Raw genomic sequence first — 22884 nt, forward strand, 5'->3', positions numbered from 1 at the left:
TAGTTTTCTTCCAGTTCTGACTGCTCATTTCAAAAGTAGCCACATGTATTTCTTCTCCTTTTCTGTCTGATAGATGCAATGCCTGTCCTGTCCTAGAAAGTGGCTGCCAGAAGTCCATCATGCCTGTGAAGCTGCTAGCAGCCAAACAAGGCATCCCTGCCTGGCAGACCTGACAGGAAAGAGTTCCCAATGCAGTTATTTTGTTGCTGGTCTGAGATCTTTGGAGGGAAAAGCACAGACTTAGACAGCTATGTAGGTGTGTGGGGCCAGATGACGTGCATCGCAGGGTCCTGAAGGAACTGGCTGATGTGGTTGTGAACTCCATCGTGTTTGAAAAGGCATGATTGTCAAGTGAAGTCCCCAGTGACTGGGAAAAAAACTGTAACAATGTTTAGTCTTTAAATTTGCTAACAGCCACACTTCTTCAACTCTCTTAACTTCAATGCATAAATATTTTTAGAGAGGAATGAAGTATAATTTGCAGGTTAGTCTGTTTGGAAGCTACTCTGCAGAACTTGTAAAGAGCAGAAAAGAAAGGCACTTTATATTTTGTTCTCTATATAGAACAGCTCTTTGTTAGTTTTTAGGTTTAAAACTAACAGGAAGTTTAAAAAAAATAAACTACTGTTTAGCTGAAAGTAGTTCTAGTCTGCCTGATAAAAGGAAGCAGATTGCAGTTGCAAGAAGAAAAGAAGATGAGAAGACCAAATAGATAATTATAAAGGGAAGCAGGCAGGAAGAGAAATGATAATGAGTTCAGCCAGTGAAATAGAAGAGTTGTTATACTGAGAGAAAAGGAAGCAGGAATGTATAAAGATAGAGACAAAAGGGAAAGGAAAAAAAAAAGGCACAGAAGAGGTTTCAAAGATCAGAAAATCTGAAATGTGTTGTCCAAATTAGATTACTGTCGCATTCTCTCTAACTAAAATATAATTTTATAATCTAATTTGTGCTGAAGACAAGTGGGGAAAGGGACACAAAGCTATATTGGTAACTTGTCATTAGTAGGTCATGGTTTCCATAACTTCTAATACAGCAAGTCAGGTAGTTCTTTGCACAAACAATGCGAGTTAAGAAAGAATAAATCAACAATAAACTGACCTTGAGTAATCTCATTAATGTAAAATGTTGACAGCTTGAACTTAACTCAAGGCTTTCATCTTCATTAAAAATAATAAGCAAGCTGCAATGTTTCATACAAATACCATCTATTTCAAGGGAGAGGTGTGATAATATGCAAAGTAGTTGCTTTGTAAATTAACTTGTACTCAAGTAGTTAAATGTTCTGTTTGAGAACTGTCTTCTGCAGTACTGTGGACACAGGAAGGAAAGTTCATTTGAGAAACTCTCACGGGTATAAATTCAGTAAACAACATTAGATTGAGTTATATAATCAGCCCCAGTTTCTCAGTTGGATTACTTTAGGCTTGCAGTTTTATGGATTATTAATTTGTTGCTTTTCCTAAAGCAGTATAAAATAAAGCATTTCAATCTAGAGCTGCACTGGGGATTTTTTGGATACCAAATGGTTTTTGTTTGTTTTTTGACCTGAATCTCATTCCATGCTCTGAAACTCTCCTTATGGAATCTCATTGGCCCATAGTCTGTATTTCCTTGTTAGACTTGTAGCAGTGCTAAGAATCGAGGTATCTAAGTGCAGAATTGAGCTTTTAAGCTCCTGCTGACTGACTTGGAAGTTTAGGCTAGACATGCTAGACAGCCTGGAGAACAAAGAACTGGAAAAAAGCCAATCCTGTGCCAGTGTTCCTAAACTACAAATAAGGTGGCTTATTTGTCACTGCAGGCTAAAATTGGTGGTGTTAGATATTAAGGTGTGGAAAAACTGATGTACAGTCGAGTCAAAAGAACAAAATGATGGTAGCATACATGTGAAATTCATGATTTTGAATAAGGTGTCTTACTAAATGAATTTTAGAGGGATTGTGGATTTAATTATTGTTAATTGAGATAGGTTCTCTAAACTTTTAAGCTGATGCAGTTTTGTGTCTGAAATGATTCCCAAGGCTTAGAACTGAGTTGTCTGGAGATCATTTAAATGGGAATCTGGGAAATAGAAGATAAGGCACATTTAGACGTCAATCGAAATGGACAAAATAAATGAGTTTTTTGGAAAGGAATAATTTAGTAAAACTCTTATTTAGCTATTCACTTGCTTATTTTACAGAATTTGCTATCACAATTTTAGCTCTTAATGCACGTACAGCTCTTTCCAGCACCAGTGGATGTTGGGAGCATTAGCTGTTTAAAAATTGCAGACTGGGTTAACATATTTTGTTTGAAATTCTTTTTATGTAAGAACAGTGGCCGGACTGGCTAGAGATTGCTTTTGGGTGAGGAAAGGTGAGGCTTTTATGCAGTTGTATTCCCTCAGTGTTCATTGCTCCAAAGAGAAATGGAGCAATTTAAAAAATTGCCCTTATTTTTTTTATGACTGTTGGGGTTTGCTTGGGGAAAAAAAAAGATATCCATTATAGTTGGAGAGCAATTCCCACATTCATCCTGAGAAATCATGGCTTTGTTTTTGGTGCAAATACGATTTGGCTTAGCTTTTTGTCTTGCTCATTCACTGCTGTTGTCACATTCCCTGGTATCTGCAACAATGTGATAAGAACCGTGTAACTAAAAGTAATAGCAGCGTTCATCTGTTGTTCCAGTAAATAATCTGGAAGTAAAAATTAGGGAGGTAACACTTGTTTTGAAATAATCTTTATTGACCTACTGCAGATTTTCTTAAAGTCTTGGATTTGTTTGCAGCAACTTGAACTGCAGTCTGACTTTTGAGTGGGCAGTGCTTCTGGCCGCCGTCCATTAGCTGAAGTTAATTAGTTTCATAATAGTCAGCTGCAGTTTTAATTTTGGTGGGTTTTTTTTACAAAAAAAATTTATTGCTCAGCTGTTAAGAGTGGTGGGGTGTTACTGGACAAGCAGCAATTTGTTCGCTTTGTGATATTGTTAAAAAAAATACTTTGCTATCAAAGTAATAGCTAGCCAGATCTCACAGGATGTATTCTTTTATTCTGTAATTTTCCTTTGCTGATCTTTAGTCAATGCTGTTTTTGCATTTCCACAAAGGAGCAGGATGTATTAATGTAGTGACCTATGCATTTATGTATGTATAAAACTGTTTATTTATGAAAGATCCAGGCATATATTCTCTTGCATCCATTTGGTTCACTTTCTCCTCTGTACAATGTTGGCTTTTTTTTTTTCCCCCTTCCATTCAGGATAATTCTTGGCTTGATTGTGTCAGTGCATAATTTGACTTCTTCTTTAGCAGTATGGAATATCTTCTGCTTGTGCTCCTGGATGAGAAGGAAACTTTTGGCTGAATTGAGGCCCAGAGCTTAAACCTAGGTGCTGTTTGAGAAGCTGAAAGGACAGTGAATAAATTCGTGACTCACATCTAGAAGCCTGTCTGAAAAGACCTATTTTTTTCTCTCTGCTAATTCATTGATCTTACCTTTCTTTTTTGCTCATTTATCTCATTGTCATTGCTGAGCAATGTAAGGACTGTAGGACTGCAGACTTTGATTCCCTGGTTTCTTGTTTGAAAATTGGAAAAATTGTGAAGCCAGATGTGTTCTCTCAACGTAATTTAGACTAGATATTGAGAAGAAACACTTTACTGAGAGGGTGGTGAGACACTGAAAGCCTCCCCCCCCCCCTTTGGAAGCCTTCAAGGCCAGGCTGGATAGGGCTTTGAGCAACCTGGTCTAAAGAGAGATGTCCCTGTCTGTAGCAGGAGGTTGGAATTGGATGATCTTAAAGGTCCCTTCCAACCCAATCCGTTCTATGATTCTGTGATTATGAGTGGAAGTCAAAATGGCAATCCATGGAGTGACAACACGTTAACTTCTCATTGAAGAGGAAGCTCAAAATGCTGCCTTCTGCAGGTAAAGTAATGTACACTGTTTTTTTTTAAGATAGGGAAGGGGTGATCCTTCTGGATTTCTTCAAACGTAGACGTCAGCTCTGGCCACTTCCTTGCTGACCAAGCTGAAGGCTTGAACTTCCAGAGTCAGTCCAGAAAAGAAGACAACCTTTCTCTTATGACATGATAACACCAACCCCTACATCAGTTTGAAGGCCTTCGAGCACGTTGCCATTCTAAGCTGGACTCCACTACTACACCCAGTATAGCATACTATTGTCCAGTGTATTGTACAGCACACTGTGCTGTATAGTCCAGATTTGACACCTTCTGACTTCATCTGTTTGGATTGATGAAAGATGGATTGTGTGGGCAACATTTTCCTAGCAGTGATGCTGTCATAGCAGCTGTGAAACAGTGGGTCATTTCTGCTGGTGCAGATTTTTAGGAGCGTGGCATGCAGGTTCTTGTTCATCACTGGCAAAAATGCATAGCTAGTGGTGGTGGCTATGTTGGGAGCTAGTATTTTGTAGTTGAGAATATGCTCTACCAAGTAGTGTTGTTGGGCTCTTTGTATCTGTTGTAGTTTCTGTGGAAATAAATAGGAGGCATTACTTTTGGATTGGCCTATGTACTTCCTGAAAGTATTAATTTTAGGCATCATATTGTATGCTTTGTTCCATGATAATGCATAATATAATTGGTGGCCAACAAATGACAGCAAGCAAACAGGCTTTGTAAAGCTGTTTCAGAAGAGAGCATACTGGTGCTACCTTTGCCCCTTCCAGCAAAATGTGGACTAATGGCCCACTGAATCAGAGTTTCCATTGCTTATCTACCAGATCATTAATGCCTTCGTGAGTAATTCTGTAGGCACTAGTAATGGTAGAGGAGCTGTCCTAATGTAAAGATAGTAAAGGGTGGTGAAGATGAGCAGTGGGTTTTAAGTTTTGAGCCCTGTGTGAGAGCAACTTTCTTTTTCACTTCATTCTCATTGTCTAATGCATGTTCTAGGTGTTCCTCATATTGAGAGTGAACTAATTCTTTCTTCCCTTCAGGGCCTATGTGCAATCCTACAAAATTGTCTTTGCTCAGAGCCTACTGCTTATAGAATCAGATGGAGGAACAGACTTGTGGCAAAGTTTGTGATTAAATACTTCTGTAAAGTGTGACGTGTCAAATGTACTCAGTTCTTCCAGTCCAGTTTCATATTGGTACCTGAGGAGAAATTTTCACCAGTGGAGTCTTTTTTTCACTTGAGCAAAGTATTTGGAAAGCCATTGTCCCTGATTGTGCATTGTGAAACTCATTTGTGAAATCAGTTATCAGTAATGTTAATTACTACACAGTGATAGATGAGTTTTGGAGATAATTTATTAATAATCACCACTTATTTTTTTGAAGTTAGGCTTATTTTTAGTCTTCCTGCTTCCTTTGTGCATTTGCTTTCCTTTAACATTTGTAGTAACCATTACAAGGACAGGTTTGCTTTCTTCACAATCTCTTGCTAGACTGATGATACACTTTGTGTATGGATTTACTTTATTAAATGTTTTCATATGCTGCCCATGCTCAACTTAGTCATGCAGCTATCATTTACGTTATTTTTGTTTCAGTGAACAATCTTACGAGTAGAATTGCTTCCTCATATCAAAACTACTACTGCTTGTGTTTTTCTTTAAAAAAAAAAAAAAAAAAAAAAAAGTACATCATTTTAGTTGAACAGCAGTCTGTTAGTTACCTAATATTTATCTCTGCTTATGTTTTAATTGGTGGAAAACTTCCACTTGTGAATGAGAGGGTTTTTAAGGGAAAAAAGGTGAATTTGCATTGTGGAAGTGATGAAATTCCCTCAAAGTGCAACTCGTGAATTACATGTTGTTGTTTCTGGTGTTGGTGCAGTTCTTCGCTCACTCTCAGTATTCTTGTCTCCTTTTGTTTTTAAGGATCAGTTCGACAACTTAGACAAGCATACTCAGTGGGGCATTGACTTCTTGGAGAAATATGCAAAATTTGTAAAAGAAAGGATAGAAATTGAGCAAAACTATGCAAAGCAACTGAGGTAAGTTTTTTATTATATTTTTTTAAATTCATTTTAAAATGGTCTTACCAGTTACTTAAAATCAAATTATGGGCAACTGTGTAGTTTCATGATTAAAGAGTATTTTTTTCTTTTAAAGAGTGAATTAAATCATTAATTCTTTTTATGACAGACACGATTTTCTTTAGCAATCTAAAACAAAATTATTTTAGTTATTTAGTTATTATATTTAATTATGTTTAGTGCATTATTTTGTTTTGGTGTATGCTTGTTTCCTTGTTTGTTTTCCCCTCTGTTCTCCTATCCCTCCCACCTACCCTTTGCGTTTTCTTTGTTCAACCCACCTACGTTTTCTTTGTTCAACCAGTTTCAAACCTCTACTACTAATTAATTTCTTTTGTTGAATTGTCAAGAGCTTCACTACATTTTGTTTAGAAATCTGATTGAAATCATTGAGAAAACTTCAGAAAGCAGCAGATCTTCATGTCCTTAAAAGATGACCTTTCCATAGCGAGTCATCCCTTTCGATTCTGATTCTTTCTTATCTCTCTTGTTCACTTTCTGTTGTTGCCAAATGAAATGTAATGTAGGTATAACTGGAGTTTCCCCTCCTAGAGAAGGAGATCATACAAGAAGTGTAGTAGCAATTAAGTGACCCAGAGGTGCCAGAATAAAGTGGGATTTTTTTTATTTTTTTTTTTTAAACCAATGACACATGATACTTGAGGAGCAAGATAAGATATTACTATGAAATTGGCTTTAACTGTTACCCTTGTGTTCCTCTGGGGATTCAGGTGAAGCTGTTGCCAGGCCCTTGACAAATGAAAGCTACACAGCAGCTTCTCTTTGGTGGTGTCTTCTATTATCTCACCATTGGCAAACTAGATTGTCACCAGATACAGAGCTGAGGAACCCTTCCTCGTAATCACATTTAAGAGGTTTATAGCTGAGAGGGTGGTGGTGTCTTCTGTTTGATTTCTGTATTAGTTTCTTTTGATCCAGTTGTGTATATTCACCAAATATAATATCCTCTTACTTTACTGAAGGAATTTTTTTCCTGAAGGAAATAAATACCAGTTTTCCAAAGCTGACATAGAAGAACCTCAGGAGGTAAAGGAAAGTTTGAAGCATGCACAGCACTAATTCACAGTCTAGTTTTGATCTGTTTTGAGTTGTCTGTTTAAAAATGGAAATATTTTATTTGCATGAGTCTATTCAGTTTCCTTCAGTATTATGGAGATGTTGCTTTGCTGTGTTCTATTTAAAAGTTCATTTTCCACAGGCAGTGAGATGATACCAGAACTCCAGGATGTGATTAAAAATGATAAATGTATTCTGTGTAGTGTTTTGTTATTTTGGATGAAACTTCTGATTTTTCTCAAAGCACTTTTGAGAAGCAAGTTATGTCAAGTACTCGTTCTGTCAGATGGCTGGGCTGCTTGTGTATGTGCAGTAAGTATGACAGCTTTGCAAAACACTGGTCTTGCTGCGCACTCGTACAGTGCATGCACGCACTTCCTGCCTGCTGCCCACGAGGGTCTGGACAGCACACACACAAGAAGGTGACTGATTTTCTGCCAGGAGACTGGTTCACTAATCCACCATTAGGTATTCTTGCCTTGCTTTCCCGTAGGAGAGAACTGATGGTTAGCTGTGAGTTGTCATGTGATTGCGCCTTGTTTTCAACCGTCATTTCTTTGGAGGACACTCATTGATGTTAACTGTAAAAGGCAGCAGTCATAAGGCCCCGTGGGAGATTGAGATCCATGAAGTTTTCATCTTCAGAAAAGTTATTCATCGTGCACACTGTTCCTTAGAAGTTCTGAGAGAGAGATCATAGGGTTAGACTGTAGTTCTGGTGAATTTTAATGCTAGCAGCATGGGGCCTGTAAGCTGGATATTAATATCTCTGATAGCAATTTCTTGGTTTTATCTTCATTTTTTTTCTCTTCTAATGGATTACAACCTGGCAAACACACTGCTGAGAATCTCTATATAATGAACTCTCATACTTACTATGCCCTTACATAGCAGGTACATAAACAGTATAGAAAGTGTTCAGCTCTTGGTGGTTCTTTGACTGTACTTCTACTTGGATGGGACATTGAAAGGAAATTAAAAGTTCAGCAGGAGATACAGAGCTAGAAATGTATAGATTTTCTTTGTGTGTGTGTTTTTTTTTCTGGTGGGCCGTATTTATTGTTGGTTGGATCTTACTCTCATAGACTTGAACCAAGGATACTTCTTCATAAGAGTTTTCACAAATCAGAGTCTATGTCCTGGCAGAATCTCACACTCACATAGTCTATGCCCTTGCCTAAGGTATTTTTTTGGATTCCATCACAGTTTAGTGATGTTTCCAGGTGGCAACAGCTGTTCCAAATCTTTAAGGAGATGGCAAGCAAGTGATGCACATAGAGCATATGAAGAGGTGTTTGAATGAATTCGCTATATTGATGTTGAAACTGATGGTTTACGGTTGCTGGGTAATTGCAGAAATGATAATTTGTGAACTAGGAACAGTATTTGGGACAGAGTTCTCACAAGTAATTTATTGTTGCTCTCAAACTCAACTGTTGATGTCAAGAAAAAAAAAAAAAGAAAAACTCACCTTTCAAGAAATGTTCAGCGTGGACGGAAAATAAAAACTGTGAAGTTTGTTTTATCTTTGAAATATTCTTTGTTCTGAAAAAAGCAAACAAACATTCTTTTTTTTTTTTAGTCTCAACTTAAAGGAAGTATCTTGAGTTTTGTGTAGCTTTATTCTCAATTAACATTGTGTTGACACAAGGAATATGGAGTTTATTGTAGGCTGTTACTGATTTACAGAGATGAGAATTAGGGCAAACATACAAGACGTAGATTCATAGATTTAAGTATGATTATACAGCTGCTGTATTTGTTCTTACTTTATTACAGGGGAAAAAGATGTAGTATGTCTAATTACTGGGCACTGGGCTGACTTCTGTAATTGAATTCACAGATGCTGCTTTTGATCAGCATTACTGCTGAAAGTGGGTGAGGCAAAATTCTATTTTGTTTATTACCAGATTATCACATGGAAAAGACTTCTGAGAGCTTATATCCCTTTTGGTTCTGCCTGAAGCATTCCACCACGTGATAAGATGTAGGAGTTCCATATTTTTTAACATTTGGTAACAGTGGTCATAGAGTTATAGGTGAAACTTCCATGCAGAATAAGGTTTCTGAGTTTGGTCAACTTTTCTTTATTGCTAGTTTAAGTAAATAGTGTTGGTTGTTCTTGAACTACTGAAGTGTTTCTCTTTAAAATTGTAATCTTCCTAATTGATTTGAGCAAATGTATTTTTCATGGGCTTTGTTACTTCCTTCTGCACACCAGAAAGTGGCTGTTTTTCTAAATAAGGTATCGGTGTATGCACACATCCATTCAAGTTGAAGATGAGTTCCTGCACTTCTGTATGTGGAATCTTGAGGGGTGATCTAAAATGTGCATAAGTTCAAATGTGACTTTGGTGACACAAATTATCACCGTATGTGTTTGTTTCTCAGATATCCTTCTTTGATTGAAGCTGAGAAATTAGGTTGATGATGATCTAAACATGGGTGTGGTAGGTTTCTTCTTAATCATTCCAAGGATATTCAGCTTTGGAAACTCTAATTCTAATTTAGCTGAAAGCTTTTTCTGGTGAGATGATGTTTCTAAGTTGAATTCACTGTCGTTACTTTAACCCAGCCTGTATGTTGATATGCACTCACAGAAAACTATTTGAAATTACTGCCTTACAGATGTGAAACACCTTTAAGATCTTACTGCAGTTCAAAATTCATTTCTGAAGAATCATAAGTTTGCTCCTAGTCACTTGTAGGGTGATGTAGGCACTGCAGAAGTTTAATACGAACAGATGTCACAGCTGTTACCTTGGCACAAATTCTGCCCTGTTGATGCTGCTGCACCCATTCTTTACATTGTGTTATTTGAGTGAATAAATCTGAGTTTTGAGTTCATTAGCGTGTTTTTGTGTAAATGTACAGCTGTAGACATCTTATGTACATGCCTATAAATAATGTAAATGTATTAATTAGGTGCTTTTTGAAATTTCAGAATGCACAACTTAAAATGAGTAATATAGTCCAGGCTGCTTTCTCAGTGGTGTTAACCTAAGACCAACTTATACTGAAAAGAGAGATTTGATAAAATCACAGGGCATGCAAACTGAATGTTGTGCTGTATGAAATCTACTTCCAGATGCGTGTAATTCAGGATGTGATAGAATTCTAGATTTTATTTCCAAGGTATTAAAGTGTCATCCCTCTCTGAAGAAATGCAGAGCAGTTTATCCAGTAGATTTGGTTCTGTTCTCACGGTCTGCAATTTTTACTTTGTTTTTTCTTTTGAACCTGACAGTACTGTTGCTCAAATGTGTTACTTGCATTTTCTTTTTTTCTTTTCTTTACTTAAAATGAAAGAAAAATTTGAAGGAAAATGAAGATTCTGCATTTATTTTGAATTAAATTATAAGATCTCTAATGTTGACTTGGCTCAGTGTATTCATGAGTTTGTTCATTGGCCTTTGGATTAGATATAAAAAGAGGCATTCTAAGACTGTTATATAAATTGTGCTCTGAGAGAACCAGCTCACAGTATTTCTTCAGAGACCTTCATCATCTCCAACATGTCAACCAAACTTGCTAGGTGAGGTTAAAAATTACACCTCAGTTGTGGAGTCTGGATGTTGATCTCCTAAGGACAGCTTCACAGAATCACAGAATCACCCGGGTTGGAAGGGACCTCAAGGATCATGTAGTTCCAACCCCCCTACCTAGCAGGGCCACCAAACGTACACATTCAGATCAGCTTATCAGAGTCTGCCTGCTGGTCATTTTTGATCACTGTTAAAAGTGGGATTTACGCCTGTGATCAGGGAACGAAGTTATTCGTATTGTAATGGTAGGCGTTTGGTTTTTTTGTACAGTTGTAGAATTAAACAGGACAACTTAGCAGAGTGGCAAGAATTGCTGAAGTAAGCACTTGCTTTCTTTTTAAACTGTTCTCTAATTTATCAACCAGTGCATACATATGCATATGTACTACTCAATATATTTTATATGTGCAGGTACATACACACATATGGACACTTCAAAATTAATCTGTGTGGTTGGGGGATCAGTACAAATCTGAGTGGGGATATGTTGTTTGTGGTTTCTCCTGCTCCAAATGGGCTTTGCAGGGACTCCCCTTACTTTAAGCTGAAACATTGTCAGTCCAGCTGTTCTAGTAAGAGCGTTTTTATGTGAGTCTGCTAGTTTGGGGCAGGAATGGTGTTTAAGAAGAAATCAGGTGAGTTATACGCAGCTGTAGTCTGGTTCTCTTGTGGAAGAATCTGAAAACAGGCAAACTAGATTTCTTCCCAGTGAATCTGAATTGTGGGAAGTGAACCTGTTCTGTAAATACTGGTGGGTGTTTAACTGAGGGAAATTGGCTAGAACTGGACTGGACTAAAACTTCCAGAAACTGGTAGTGTGAGTGCTGAGCCCTTAGTGCTGTTGTTTTGGGCTCCTTAAAGATGTAAACTACTCTAATTGCTGCTGTAGAGGTATGTAAGGTTCCCATGGTTTGGAGAAACTGGTCCAGAGCCATACTAGGATCCTGAGAAACAGACCTGTATTTAGGCAGAGATAAGATCTTTCTAAATGTTGATACTCACTTGTAAGTGAAACAAAAACAAACAAAACCCATTTATGCTTCGTTGTTCATGTGAACGCTCCTTTTTCCTTTAGCTAGAAATTTTGCATTTGTTAGCTGCTTTTTATTTACTAACTTCGGTTGTTGTACTTTGTACTGTTTATTGGACCTTGAAGCCCTTCTCTTTTGCAGCTTTAAATTCTATGGTGGTGGATTTTTTTATTTTTTGCTTTTTAAGGTGGCTTACTTTCTCTTTTGTAACGCTCCTGAAAATCTTCCCTTGAAAAGACTTGCATGGTTGCTTAGCTACACACAGCATTGTGTGCTTGAGATGTAGTTCACCTTCTGAATATTAATAAGGTGAATTTCAGGAGTTTGCCAGTCATTAATAAGCCCTGAGTAGCAAAGCAGAAGTGTAAGGGAAAATGAAACATGGGAAAGTTACTTAGCTAAGAAGATTAGTAGATGGCTAGGGTTTTTTTAATCTTTTGAATTTTACGATCAGAAAGTCTCCTTTTATTCCTTACCAAGTTGAATTTAACAGCAGGCAGTAGATTCTGATGATGGTGAAGAACAATTCCTGTTTTGACTTTAGTGAGAAAGGTGTTACACGATTTGTAGATGCATTTTTAAAAGTCAGTGTTTATTGTTAATGTATGAATGGATGTGTAAATGATGTGATGATCTTACAGTAGTTCTTTCTGGCTGTAGACTGACTGTATGAGAAGAGACAAAGGATACAAGCCTGCTATTTCCACTGACTCCCAGTTCATATTTTGTTATGTGCTTCATGGCTGAACATGGTCTCTCACTGCTTGTACCTTAGAGATGTGGGACTTCCACATAACCTGAAGGGAAAACACAGGTTATTTTAGATGAAGACAGGACTAGCACTCATGTTTTAGTGATGAAATGGCTCGTGGTTCATAGCGATGAAGTCATAGGCAGCCAGTGGGAGTGGGATGCAAAACATACATGGAAGATTTTGTTTCATACAATATTTTGTAGCATTGGAGATGCTGTTTGCTTTTTATCAGAGAATTGCAGAGGTTGGAAGAAACCTCTGGAGATCATCTAATCCAACCCTTCCGTGTGGCTGCTTCTGGGAGAAGGTATTTTGGTTTAGATTAGATTAGTAACGGATTTAGGCTACTAATTAGGAATTAGTCTTAAGATGTGAAAAGCCAGTTGACTCAATTATTACTGGACAGACAGCTGGGAAAGTTATATTTAGCGGCCATTTAAAATACAGCTGGCATAGCAGCTGTAAGAGCTGATATTTCGAACCTGATTTCTTTCTTGGATGGATGTGTAAAATAGTTTAATTACACAATATGTCCTTCTGCACAAAACAGAAGTTTGAACAAAGTGTATTTCATACCAATTAAAAAAACAGAACCATTTGCATAATCCAGGTTCATTGCTCAGGAACATACTTTGAAAGTGCTTCCTTGACTGACTCAAGGTGGACTTTCTGCTTCGTAAACTTTTTTTTTTTAATGGAAGGTATGATTTTATTAGAGATGTCTGGTAAAAGTTGTCAGCATTCTGTTGCTTCCATTTATGGGTTGTAAAGCAAGTAATTGGCATGCCTTATTTTATGGGAAGTTAATTCTCACTTTAAAAATATAATGTGGTTAATTTAAAGGAGAGATATTCTTAATGGGCAGTTTATTAGCTAGATTATTAGCTAGATTTTAATGATCTGGTTCTTATGTTTGGAAGATATGGGAAAATTTGTGAGGATGGACATTGGTCTTTATGCACTGGTCTGTTTAATTAGAGTAGTATGGAAGATTGAGAAAAATTGTGGTTAAAACCACTCATCTGAATGTACACTCAAAACTTAATTCAGGCATGGAGAAAGCATCCATGGGTTCATGGGTATTGTGTACGGTGTCCAGTATGTGTGTGTTTAAACAGTGACCACGTATTTGCTTTTTTCTAATTTGTTAGAATTTGTTGTTTTACACATACATATGAAAAACCTGTTAAATAAAGAACACTTTATGTCTAGTCTCTGTGGATTAAGTTTTAAAATGCTTATAAATGCATCATTCGAAGTCAGAGTGACTTAAGACATTGGAAACGCTGTAGATTTCTGCCTTGTGTTAGGTTAAGGGACCCTTAGATTCAAAAATAAGGTAATTGGAAAAAAAATTATTTGTTCATGTACCTTGCTCTGTGTTTGTTTTGTCAAAACACACTCTAAAATAACATCCTTTTTTCTTCTTCCTTAATAGAAATCTGGTTAAGAAGTACTGTCCTAAACGTTCATCCAAAGATGAGGAACCCAGGTAAAAATGTGCACTTAAAGTTGTGCGTATAAGAAATAAGGGCTGCGGTGCACTTTGTCCATTTTTTAATTTCTGTTTCTTCTAAGATAAAATACTTAAAGACGACAAAAGCTGCTTGGCTTCTCAGTTCTGATGTAATACTTAACCATGGCACATTACGTTTGTTTCTGTGGTATTTTAAAATAGTAAACATGGCAGGTTGTACTTGCTGTGTTCCAAAATAACCTTCATCTCACTGAAAGTTTGAAAGCAGAAGTTTGTTCTGTTGGGTTTTTGTTGTTGTTTGTTGGTTGGTTTTTTTTAATAGAAGAGCAACAATTTACCACTGGGCTGTGATTTTTCTTAGCCTAGCAGACTTTCCTGCAGCATAGTTAGGTGTTCAGATCTGAGACTTGGGTGTAAACCAAGCCTTGACCTTGGCAAGAAGCATTTATGCCTCTTAAGCTTGCTGTCTTTCTCTGACTCCAGAGACAAAATAAGTCGGAATGATAAATACTCATAAAGTTGTTCAGCATCATCTGCTCCTCTACAGCTGTACAAAAGAGGGGCTTGTTCTGTGGTCCCTATCCATTACGATTTTTATTTGGAGAAGTGTAATACATTGTTTCCTTCAGAGATAAACATGAATGAAAGAATGTGGGCTAAGGTTCAGATTGTGACCAGAGCACATGCTGTGCACAGAATTCCTGGAAATCCACGCTAGGATTTCCTCTATCTCTTTGGACTCTGTTTAAAGACCTGGGCTACAGGGAACAGGAATTCTAGTTCTAGGATGGCATTTAAATTATACGAAGCCAAGCCTATGGAGATGGCGGTATTCCACAGTTAAAGAGAGAAAGATCTATATTTTAATGTGGTGCCTGTTTTTTTTTCTTTCTTCCCTTCCACACACACTTTCTACCCTTTGCCCCTCCTCTTCCCCCCTTTTTAGTGCCAGCCATAGTGGCACCTTACTTCCAGCCAAGAGGTGGGCAGGCATACAGGCAGCTGTCTTCAGAGCTGATAGCAAGCTTGTTCTGTAGATCATCCATCGGGATGCATATGAGTGGTATGATTGGCATGTTCCACCCTCAAGACTACCAAGTACATCATCTCTGCAACAAGTTCAGCCTCCAAGCCTAGGGACGTACGTATCCGTTCCCAAGCTCAGGCCTCTCAGTTGGCAGCTTAGGAGATACCACTATACTACAGGGCTTTCCAGGTAGTATTCTTCTTCTTTCTTTTCCATCCACAAAAATCTATGTTATAAAATGTATTTGAAGAGACGTTGCAACAAGTAGTACGTGCTAGGCTCAATGTAGGCTTTCCCTACTTTCACTTGTTGTAATTCAATCAGCATTAAAACAAGGTTTATTGTAAAATATACCTGATATCTTTTTAATTAGGAGCATAAACTGTGTTAAAGGAAATCTATTTAAAAAAAGAAGCAAACACAAAACTGTCTCACTTCTTGTATTTGTCTGTTTGTGTGTATGTTCTCTCTGCCAGGTTTACTTCATGTATTGCCTTCTTTAACATCCTTAACGAGCTGAATGACTATGCAGGACAACGTGAAGTCGTTGCAGAAGAAATGGGACACAGAGTCTATGGAGAATTAATGAGATACTCACATGATCTAAAAACTGAGAGAAAAATGGTAATTTCTATATCTCGATTTTATAATGAGATATGAGATGTGCCTCTGAATGAACTGATGTATTTCTTTACCTCATTTCATGAACTTGGCAATAGGTAGGTTTTATAATGCATTTATAGAATACATGTTTAAAGCTGTTGTGTATTTTTATGTACTGTTAACATTTACTAAAACCTGAGGATGAAGATCTTCAGAGACTGCTTACTGGTAGCTTTTTTGCCAATCTGATTTTTTTAATGTGGTACTGTTCTTGCATAAAATGATGTCTTCCAAAGGGTACTGGTGATGTGCTAGAAGCGTGTATTGTGCACAATTCACAAACTAAGTAATGGTGACAGTACTGAATGTATGTAAATCAAATTATTTGTGGCAATTTTAGCATCTTCAGGAAGGACGAAAGGCTCAACAATATCTGGACATGTGCTGGAAACAGATGGATAATGTGAGTTTGTGTTTTGTTTATTATTAACTAGAAAAAAAGCCTATCTGTAAATGGAACTGTTAACATCTTCCTTGCTCAGAATTTAATGTTTAGCTGTATTATTGAATGGCCAAATCAGATTTAGCAACGCTCAAAATACATTCCAATGTGTTTATAGTTCACTGCTGAAAAGAAAATTAAAAATCTCTTGTGAACAGCCAGTGTGCACACATAAAGCCTTGGTGTTTATCCAGAGTAAAGGAATCTGGTTAACCCGTGGGCACAGGCTTGAGTGGCTTCTCATTGGGTTAGAGAGTAATTAGTAGGGATGATTTATTTCTGTGAAGGTGAAATCTTAAGTATTTGACTTGAATTTGTAGTCTGCTGCCCTTTATATAATTTGTAGGCTGTTACCCTTTCAGGAGACAGGATTATACTTTTACAGAGAAATGCAGAAAGTGTATTTCTCTAAAATAAATTACAGACATTGCTTTTAAGGATTAAAAAATGCAAAACAGTGTGTTCACAATGCATTCCAATACTTTGCTCTTTCTGTATCTTTGAAATTTATTATCTGTGATCCAGATTGTTGTGAAGCAAAACTGGAAAAGTGAATTTCTATTTTGTTGTTGTGAACTCAGATGATTGATGTCTTGCTTCAGTGTCAAGTCAGAGTTTTAATTCATGGTCAGGTGATCAGAGTAGAAGCAGGTGTGGTAGGTCAAGATGCTGTTACCTTTCAGACAGATAGTCCCCAGAGTTCACCAGTAACAATCAGTTGGCTTCTGTCCGCTGTATTTTTGAGCGCAGATGAGTCCTTTGAAAGGGACATGTTAACCTCCGTTGCCTGACTGTTTTCTAAAGCAGAAGAGTAGTACTCACATCTGTTACCTGCTCCTCTCTAGAGTTACTAACTTCCCAAGCTGCAATGATTTTTCCTACAAGTTATCTTGAAAGCAGACAGAATTATTGAATGTTGGGTATACTAAATAATGTTAACTGTGTTTACTTAAATAAAGGTATTTAGGGAATTTAAGGTCTTAAAGGGAAGCTTTGATATTTAAAATTCAGAGTTGCTTTAAAAATTAAAATGGGATAGTAGCTGAAGCAGTAAGTTTGTGGCTTTTGTAGAGTAAAAAGAAATTTGAGAGAGAATGCAGAGAGGCAGAGAAGGCGCAGCAAAGCTACGAAAGACTGGACAACGACACTAATGCGACAAAGGCTGATGTTGAAAAGGTAAGAGCAGTGCCACGTTTGTCTTCTACTCTCCCTTTATTATAAACAAATTATATTTGTTTATTTATCATACTGGAACAACGTCCTTCAAAATTATGTATAAGATATGCTTGATTATTGTGTGCAAAATGAAAGAATAAAATGTACATGGAGTCTGCTTCATCATCCTTGAGATGATGCTGAGTCAGTTTTCTCCCTTCAGTTGGCAGACTTACTGGCATCTGGCATTTTATCGTATGTATGTAGTCTCGTTCAGCCTCTTCTATGTTTTTTGCATATGTATTTAAGCAGTGTGGCTAAGGGAGCCGAAATAACCACTACTCTCTCTCTGTGTAACAAATTAGGTCTCTTGGCTGTCTGTATAAATTAAGGCTCACATTCCTTGTACTGTAAAGACATAAGTTGTGATGATGATTTTGATTAGTGTTTTTACATACTGGCAAAATAAATTACAATACTGCTGTGTACCACTGAAAAGCTGAAGACATATTTGAACCAATAACACTTTCTTACTAGGCTAAGCAACAGTTAAACCTGCGTACACACATGGCTGATGAAAACAAAAATGAATATGCTGCACAACTACAGAATTTTAATGGTGAACAGCACAAACACTACTACATTGTCATTCCTCAGATTTACAAGGTAAAATAATTAATGAAGAAAGCATGACTGGTGTTTTTTAAAGGAGAAAGTAGAATTTAAAATGTCAAATTTCTCTTTTATTGTACAATAGTAGATAATTTTATCAAGAAATTAACGATCTCATACAGTCGACTTTTAAAGAGTTTGTTTTCAGTGATTATGCTTACACTTGCACTGGAAATACTTCATGAAGGTTTTACATAAGACTTGAAGTATTAATGAAACAGAGCAGTAAAATAAAAATGTTGGACATCCGTATGAGAGCAAATGTTAAAACAATCATTCTAGCAAAGTTTGATCACTAGTTCTCTATTTTTTTTCATGCATTGACTCGTAGGGACATAGGAAAGCACATAGCTAATGGTGGCAGTGTGATTTAATGGGTCTTATGTAGCAGGTTTATACTGGGTAGATCTGGAGGCAGAAGTGCTTCCTGCACACTCAGGTGGTCATTGCTTCAGCAGTATTACAAGCAATGCACAGAACTCCCTAAAATATCACAAATGCATGGAGTACGTGGAGTGTGGAAATGGAAGTAAAAATGTTGACTTCATTTGAAGGTGTATCAATTTAAAAATGGCTGATTATAGAATCTTACAATATTTTAGCTGGTAAGCAGTACTTAAGTAGATCTGGCATTAGCACTGATGGAATATTGCAGTGAAGTCCCAGGAGAAACAGTTTTGGTTTTGTAGCTGGGTCCAATTTTTCTAGTGTTGAAATGGCTTGTGTTTTCTAAAAGTCTCCAGTAAAAGCAAAAAGGCCTGGTCCTACTTTCTCCTGGGACTATGTTTTCTAAATTATTTCCTTGCAAGTGTTTAATAACTTCATGTGAGAGTGCCTGGGGAGAGGTGTTCAGCAGGTCTAAGGTTGTTGCCTTGTTTCACTTATAAAATTAGACACTCTTTGAGATATCTGCCTTTGTTAGAATAGACACAGGAAATCCATCTTTTTTAACCCATTTTGATAACCTGTTTATGTATTTATTGCCTATTGTTTCCTTCTCTTTGTCACGTTAATTTAGGTGAAGTGTTCTGGGCTATTATCTTACTAGTATTTCTCTTTAATTTGTTCTTTTGTGTTGTGTTCCAGTAGACTTTGTTTACAGATCTTCTATAATGGTAATCTTTTTTTCTTTATTTTCTTGCGCATTTGTGAAGGAAACGGTTTGTATTTGAAAGAGAAAATTTGAATGCATACATTTCAGTTTTGATTTTAATATTCTGAACCTTTCGTATTTTTTGTTAACCATTGGTATTTATTGGAGAGGATAGAAATAAATGCAGAGTTAAAGATGATGAGATTTCAGGTGGCTGTACTATTACCAGAGAGGTTGTTTGGAAGAAGAGAGTGAGGAGATGTAGAAATCAACAGAATTTTATCACTATAGTTCTCATTTTTGCCTGAAATTTGTCAAAGTAGAAGGCTGTAGGCGCTTTACACAGGCTTTAAAATAAGGAATAGAAAGTTCAGTCCTCCAGACACCATTTTATAAATATAATATAAAATATAAACTCTAATTTCTGTAGGGGATCTCAAATCTATGTCTGACAGGACTTCCTTTTTTTGAAATTTAATTAGGTTCTGTTTTGTTGGGTAAATAGTAATACTGGGAAGGTACAGAAATTCCATACTACACTGTGGTGACCACAGCAGCTGCATACATCGGGATCAGGAAAAAATGTCCATAAATACTTATCTTCCTTTGTGCTTGCAGCAACTTCAAGAAATGGATGAAAGAAGGACTATCAAACTTAGTGAATGTTACAAAGGCTTTGCTGACTCTGAGCGCAAGGTTATTCCAATCATCTCCAAATGCTTAGAGGGGATGATCCTTGCAGCAAAATCAGTTGATGAACATAGAGTAAGTAGAATTGAGTTACTTAGGAAATGCATATTAGAAAGTGAACTGATGCATGGAGAGTGGGAGAGAAGAGGAAAATTACTTAATCCTGTACATTTTTTTTGTTTTCAATTATTTGCCATAAAAGTATTAGTCTTAATGATTGTTTCCAGTACTGCTGGTATTTGTTCTCTTCATGTTTTATTGTTTTACTTTGATCTGAAGATGTTTAACATCATATATGATTTGGATGCGTTGTTTTGCATATCCTGAAACATCCCAGAATACCAACATGGTTGGTGTCTTCTCTGGCATGTAGCATTAAATTGGATAAAGTATAAAAAGATGGAGTCTAATTTGGGCATAAACCATTGCCCTGTCTTAAATTCCTAAGAACCTGTGTGGACTCTTTGCTGGCTTCTGAATAACAGTGTATGTATGCTTTGATTTGTGCCATTGGTAACGCTGCTGAGAAAAAAAAAAACAACATACTTTATCTTCAGTCCAACAGAAGGCATTTTGTGTCCTCTCTGTTTTCCACCTGTGCATCTTTTCACTTAAAGGGAAAATTTATGTCTCCAGGTTTCTCTCTTCTTCTCTCCTGATAACTGCTTGATTTTCTTTTTAAACTCACTCACGTTCTGTTTAGGACTCCCAGCTAGTGATAGACTGCTTCAAATCTGGTTTTGAACCTCCTGGAGATTTTCCATTTGAAGACTACAGTCAGAATATTTACAGAACTATCTCTGATGGAACCATCAGTACACCAAAGCAGGAAGGAATGAGAATCGATTCAAAAACTACAGTGGGCAAGGCAAAAGGAAAGCTGTGGCTATTTGGAAAAAAGCCAAAGGTAACAATTCTGAAATTACTACTCGTAAAATTAAAATGTGAAGATTCAGAGCACATAGAAATAGCAATTATTTATTTTAAAAGTACGTTCTCCTCGTACTCCATTGTTTTTTGATGACATACAGTTTGAGTAAGGTTGGATGTTCTCAGGTTTTTGTGGAAGGAGGTTTTGCGATTCTTCCAGTGGTCTGTGTCCTGTAAGGTCTTTTATCCGTTATTCGATGTTCTGCATAGGTTGAAATATAGTAAATAAAAGTAGTTTCCAACTTCCCTAATTATTTTGAGTTGCTGTAAAGACTTTCTGTAATTGCATAGAAAAAGTGTTGATTTGGACATAAAAATAAGCAAAACAAACTGAGAGGGTGTGTTTTATGCTTTGGAATCAGGCAGGCTTCAGATCTCTCTTTAATACTACAAAAAGCAACCTCCTTTGAAATGTCACATTTTATGTATGTTTATCAATAGGAATAGTACATAGATTTTATCTTTATTTTTTAAATTAAATGTGCTATTTTCAAAGATATTAAAACTTACAGTAATTCACTGATAAAACATACTGTTGAAGATCCATACAGGAAAATATCCCAGAGGAAATGTAGCTGTGAAAAAGGTAAAAATATGCCTATGCTCAGGAAAAAAATGGAAGTAGGCACAAATTTAAATTTTATGGTAGGATTTTAGCTAGTATTAGAACATATAAGTAATCTTTTAAATGATTCCCTCAGAGTTTGGTGAGATTGTTTTAATCTTCCAAATTCGTTTCTGCCACTTTGTAGAAAGCTGTCCTTACAGCTCATGAGGGCTGGGATTTATTTTCCAGTGGATAGTATTCCAAGCAAGCAGATCTTTGCAGAAAAGATTCAGCTGATTCCTTTTCTCCTCCTCAATATGTTATGTGTAACTGCAGCTGTGTTAAAATGAAAACTGATTATTTACCTTTCATGCAGTGTAATTAATGACTGATAGTAGTTTATCATTTCAACATATTACCATCTTTATTGCATTTGGCTGCAGTCATGACTACCAGTTTGGTAATAAGCCCTGTGTCCAAAAGCTTTGCATGTGTGCTCACACACACACACATCCTCTGCCACAGACAGCAAAGCAGCAACGATCTAAATGTGCTTCTGGTCTGGATGTTTACTGTAGATACAAGATATTCCATAGCATGATGACAGCTGAGGAAAGCTGTCAGGACTGTTTCCCTACTCTTTGTTCTCCACAGTTTGTTCACTTCATAGAGGTGACTATGAACGCTACATGCTATTTCCTATGTGGAATCACAGACACACAAATATGTATAAATTCTACATACTCTTCCTTAAGTACCTGGAATAAATGGAAGATTATGTTCAGTTTTTGTTTTTGGAGGGGGAAGGGTGGGAGGAAGGGATTTATGAACACACCTTTAAAAAACAAACAAACAAACAAAAAAAACCAGCTGGAAGTAAAATATACATCAGAATATGTATATATATATATATATATATATATATATATGTTTGGAATTGTATATATTTTATATAAACAGTATGTTATTTATTATATTTCCTATAAGAATATAAGCACATAACATTCTTAAAGTATTTCAAAACATTAGCTAATAGAAAACCAAAGCAAAAATACTAACTTAGTGTATTTGATGTATTTGTGATGGCATTTTGGGCCTTCATTTAGCTTGAACTGTGGATGGTCTTGACTTCCTTACGTATGTTTACCTATTTTTTGATGTTGTCAGACAGAAAAGCCTTTCGGAAAGAGAATGAATTGTGTAGCAGAGAAAATGGGAAAACTGAAATAGGCAGAAGCAGCAAAGAGGAGGAGAGAGAAACCATCAGAGAAGCAATTTTTTAAAAGTGGAGGAAGAAAGCAGGGGAAGTTGTAGTGATGATGTTGATTAGGAATGGTACGCAGCCATCTTGCAAGTCCAGTTTGATTACAAGAGGTCTCAGTAGACCTCTTTCTTGGTCATTCTCCATGTACGTACATATTATTTCTAACTTACTGGGGAAGGTGCATCAAAATGTAGGAAGAAAATGTGAGCAGAGTTGCGCAAGTTTCCGGAATGACCATAAATAAAGTTGGAAAAAGCAACATTTCCTGTTCTAAAAGAACAGAGAAACAAGTTTGGAATCTTTTGTGAGATCTTATGAAAGTTTAGCCTGGAGTTTTCTTAAATATTCCTCTGTCTCTGAAGATTAATTTGTGACAGCAACCTCTTAAAACCCATACAGTGATAGCATAAACGTGTCTGTGAAAGTTAAAGGTGTTTGTGATAGATGGAAATTTTGCTTTTATAAGACAGAATTTTCATTTTAAAATCACTTTGAACATTTGGCTTATTTGTTGCTTTCTT

The 22884-nt window shown here is 36.6% G+C and overlaps 1 protein-coding gene across 5 annotated transcripts in view; it reads left to right on the top strand.

The window, feature by feature from the left end:
• Positions 1-22884, top strand: part of FNBP1L (formin binding protein 1 like) — a 56707-nt gene that overhangs the window by 23184 nt on the left and 10639 nt on the right. For all 5 annotated transcript variants that reach the window (XM_052666423.1, XM_052666419.1, XM_052666420.1 and 2 more), the window contains exons 2-9: positions 5839-5954; positions 13842-13895; positions 15384-15531; positions 15911-15973; positions 17084-17188; positions 17705-17833; positions 19551-19697; positions 20326-20529. In XM_052666423.1, the coding sequence (XP_052522383.1) occupies positions 5839-5954; positions 13842-13895; positions 15384-15531; positions 15911-15973; positions 17084-17188; positions 17705-17833; positions 19551-19697; positions 20326-20529 (966 nt within the window). The remainder of the gene's footprint in view (positions 1-5838; positions 5955-13841; positions 13896-15383; positions 15532-15910; positions 15974-17083; positions 17189-17704; positions 17834-19550; positions 19698-20325; positions 20530-22884) is intronic.

The sequence above is a fragment of the Tympanuchus pallidicinctus genome, unplaced genomic scaffold (genome assembly GCF_026119805.1).
Source record: "Tympanuchus pallidicinctus isolate F22 unplaced genomic scaffold, pur_lepc_1.0 scaffold7, whole genome shotgun sequence".
Lineage (NCBI taxonomy): Eukaryota > Metazoa > Chordata > Aves > Galliformes > Phasianidae > Tympanuchus > Tympanuchus pallidicinctus.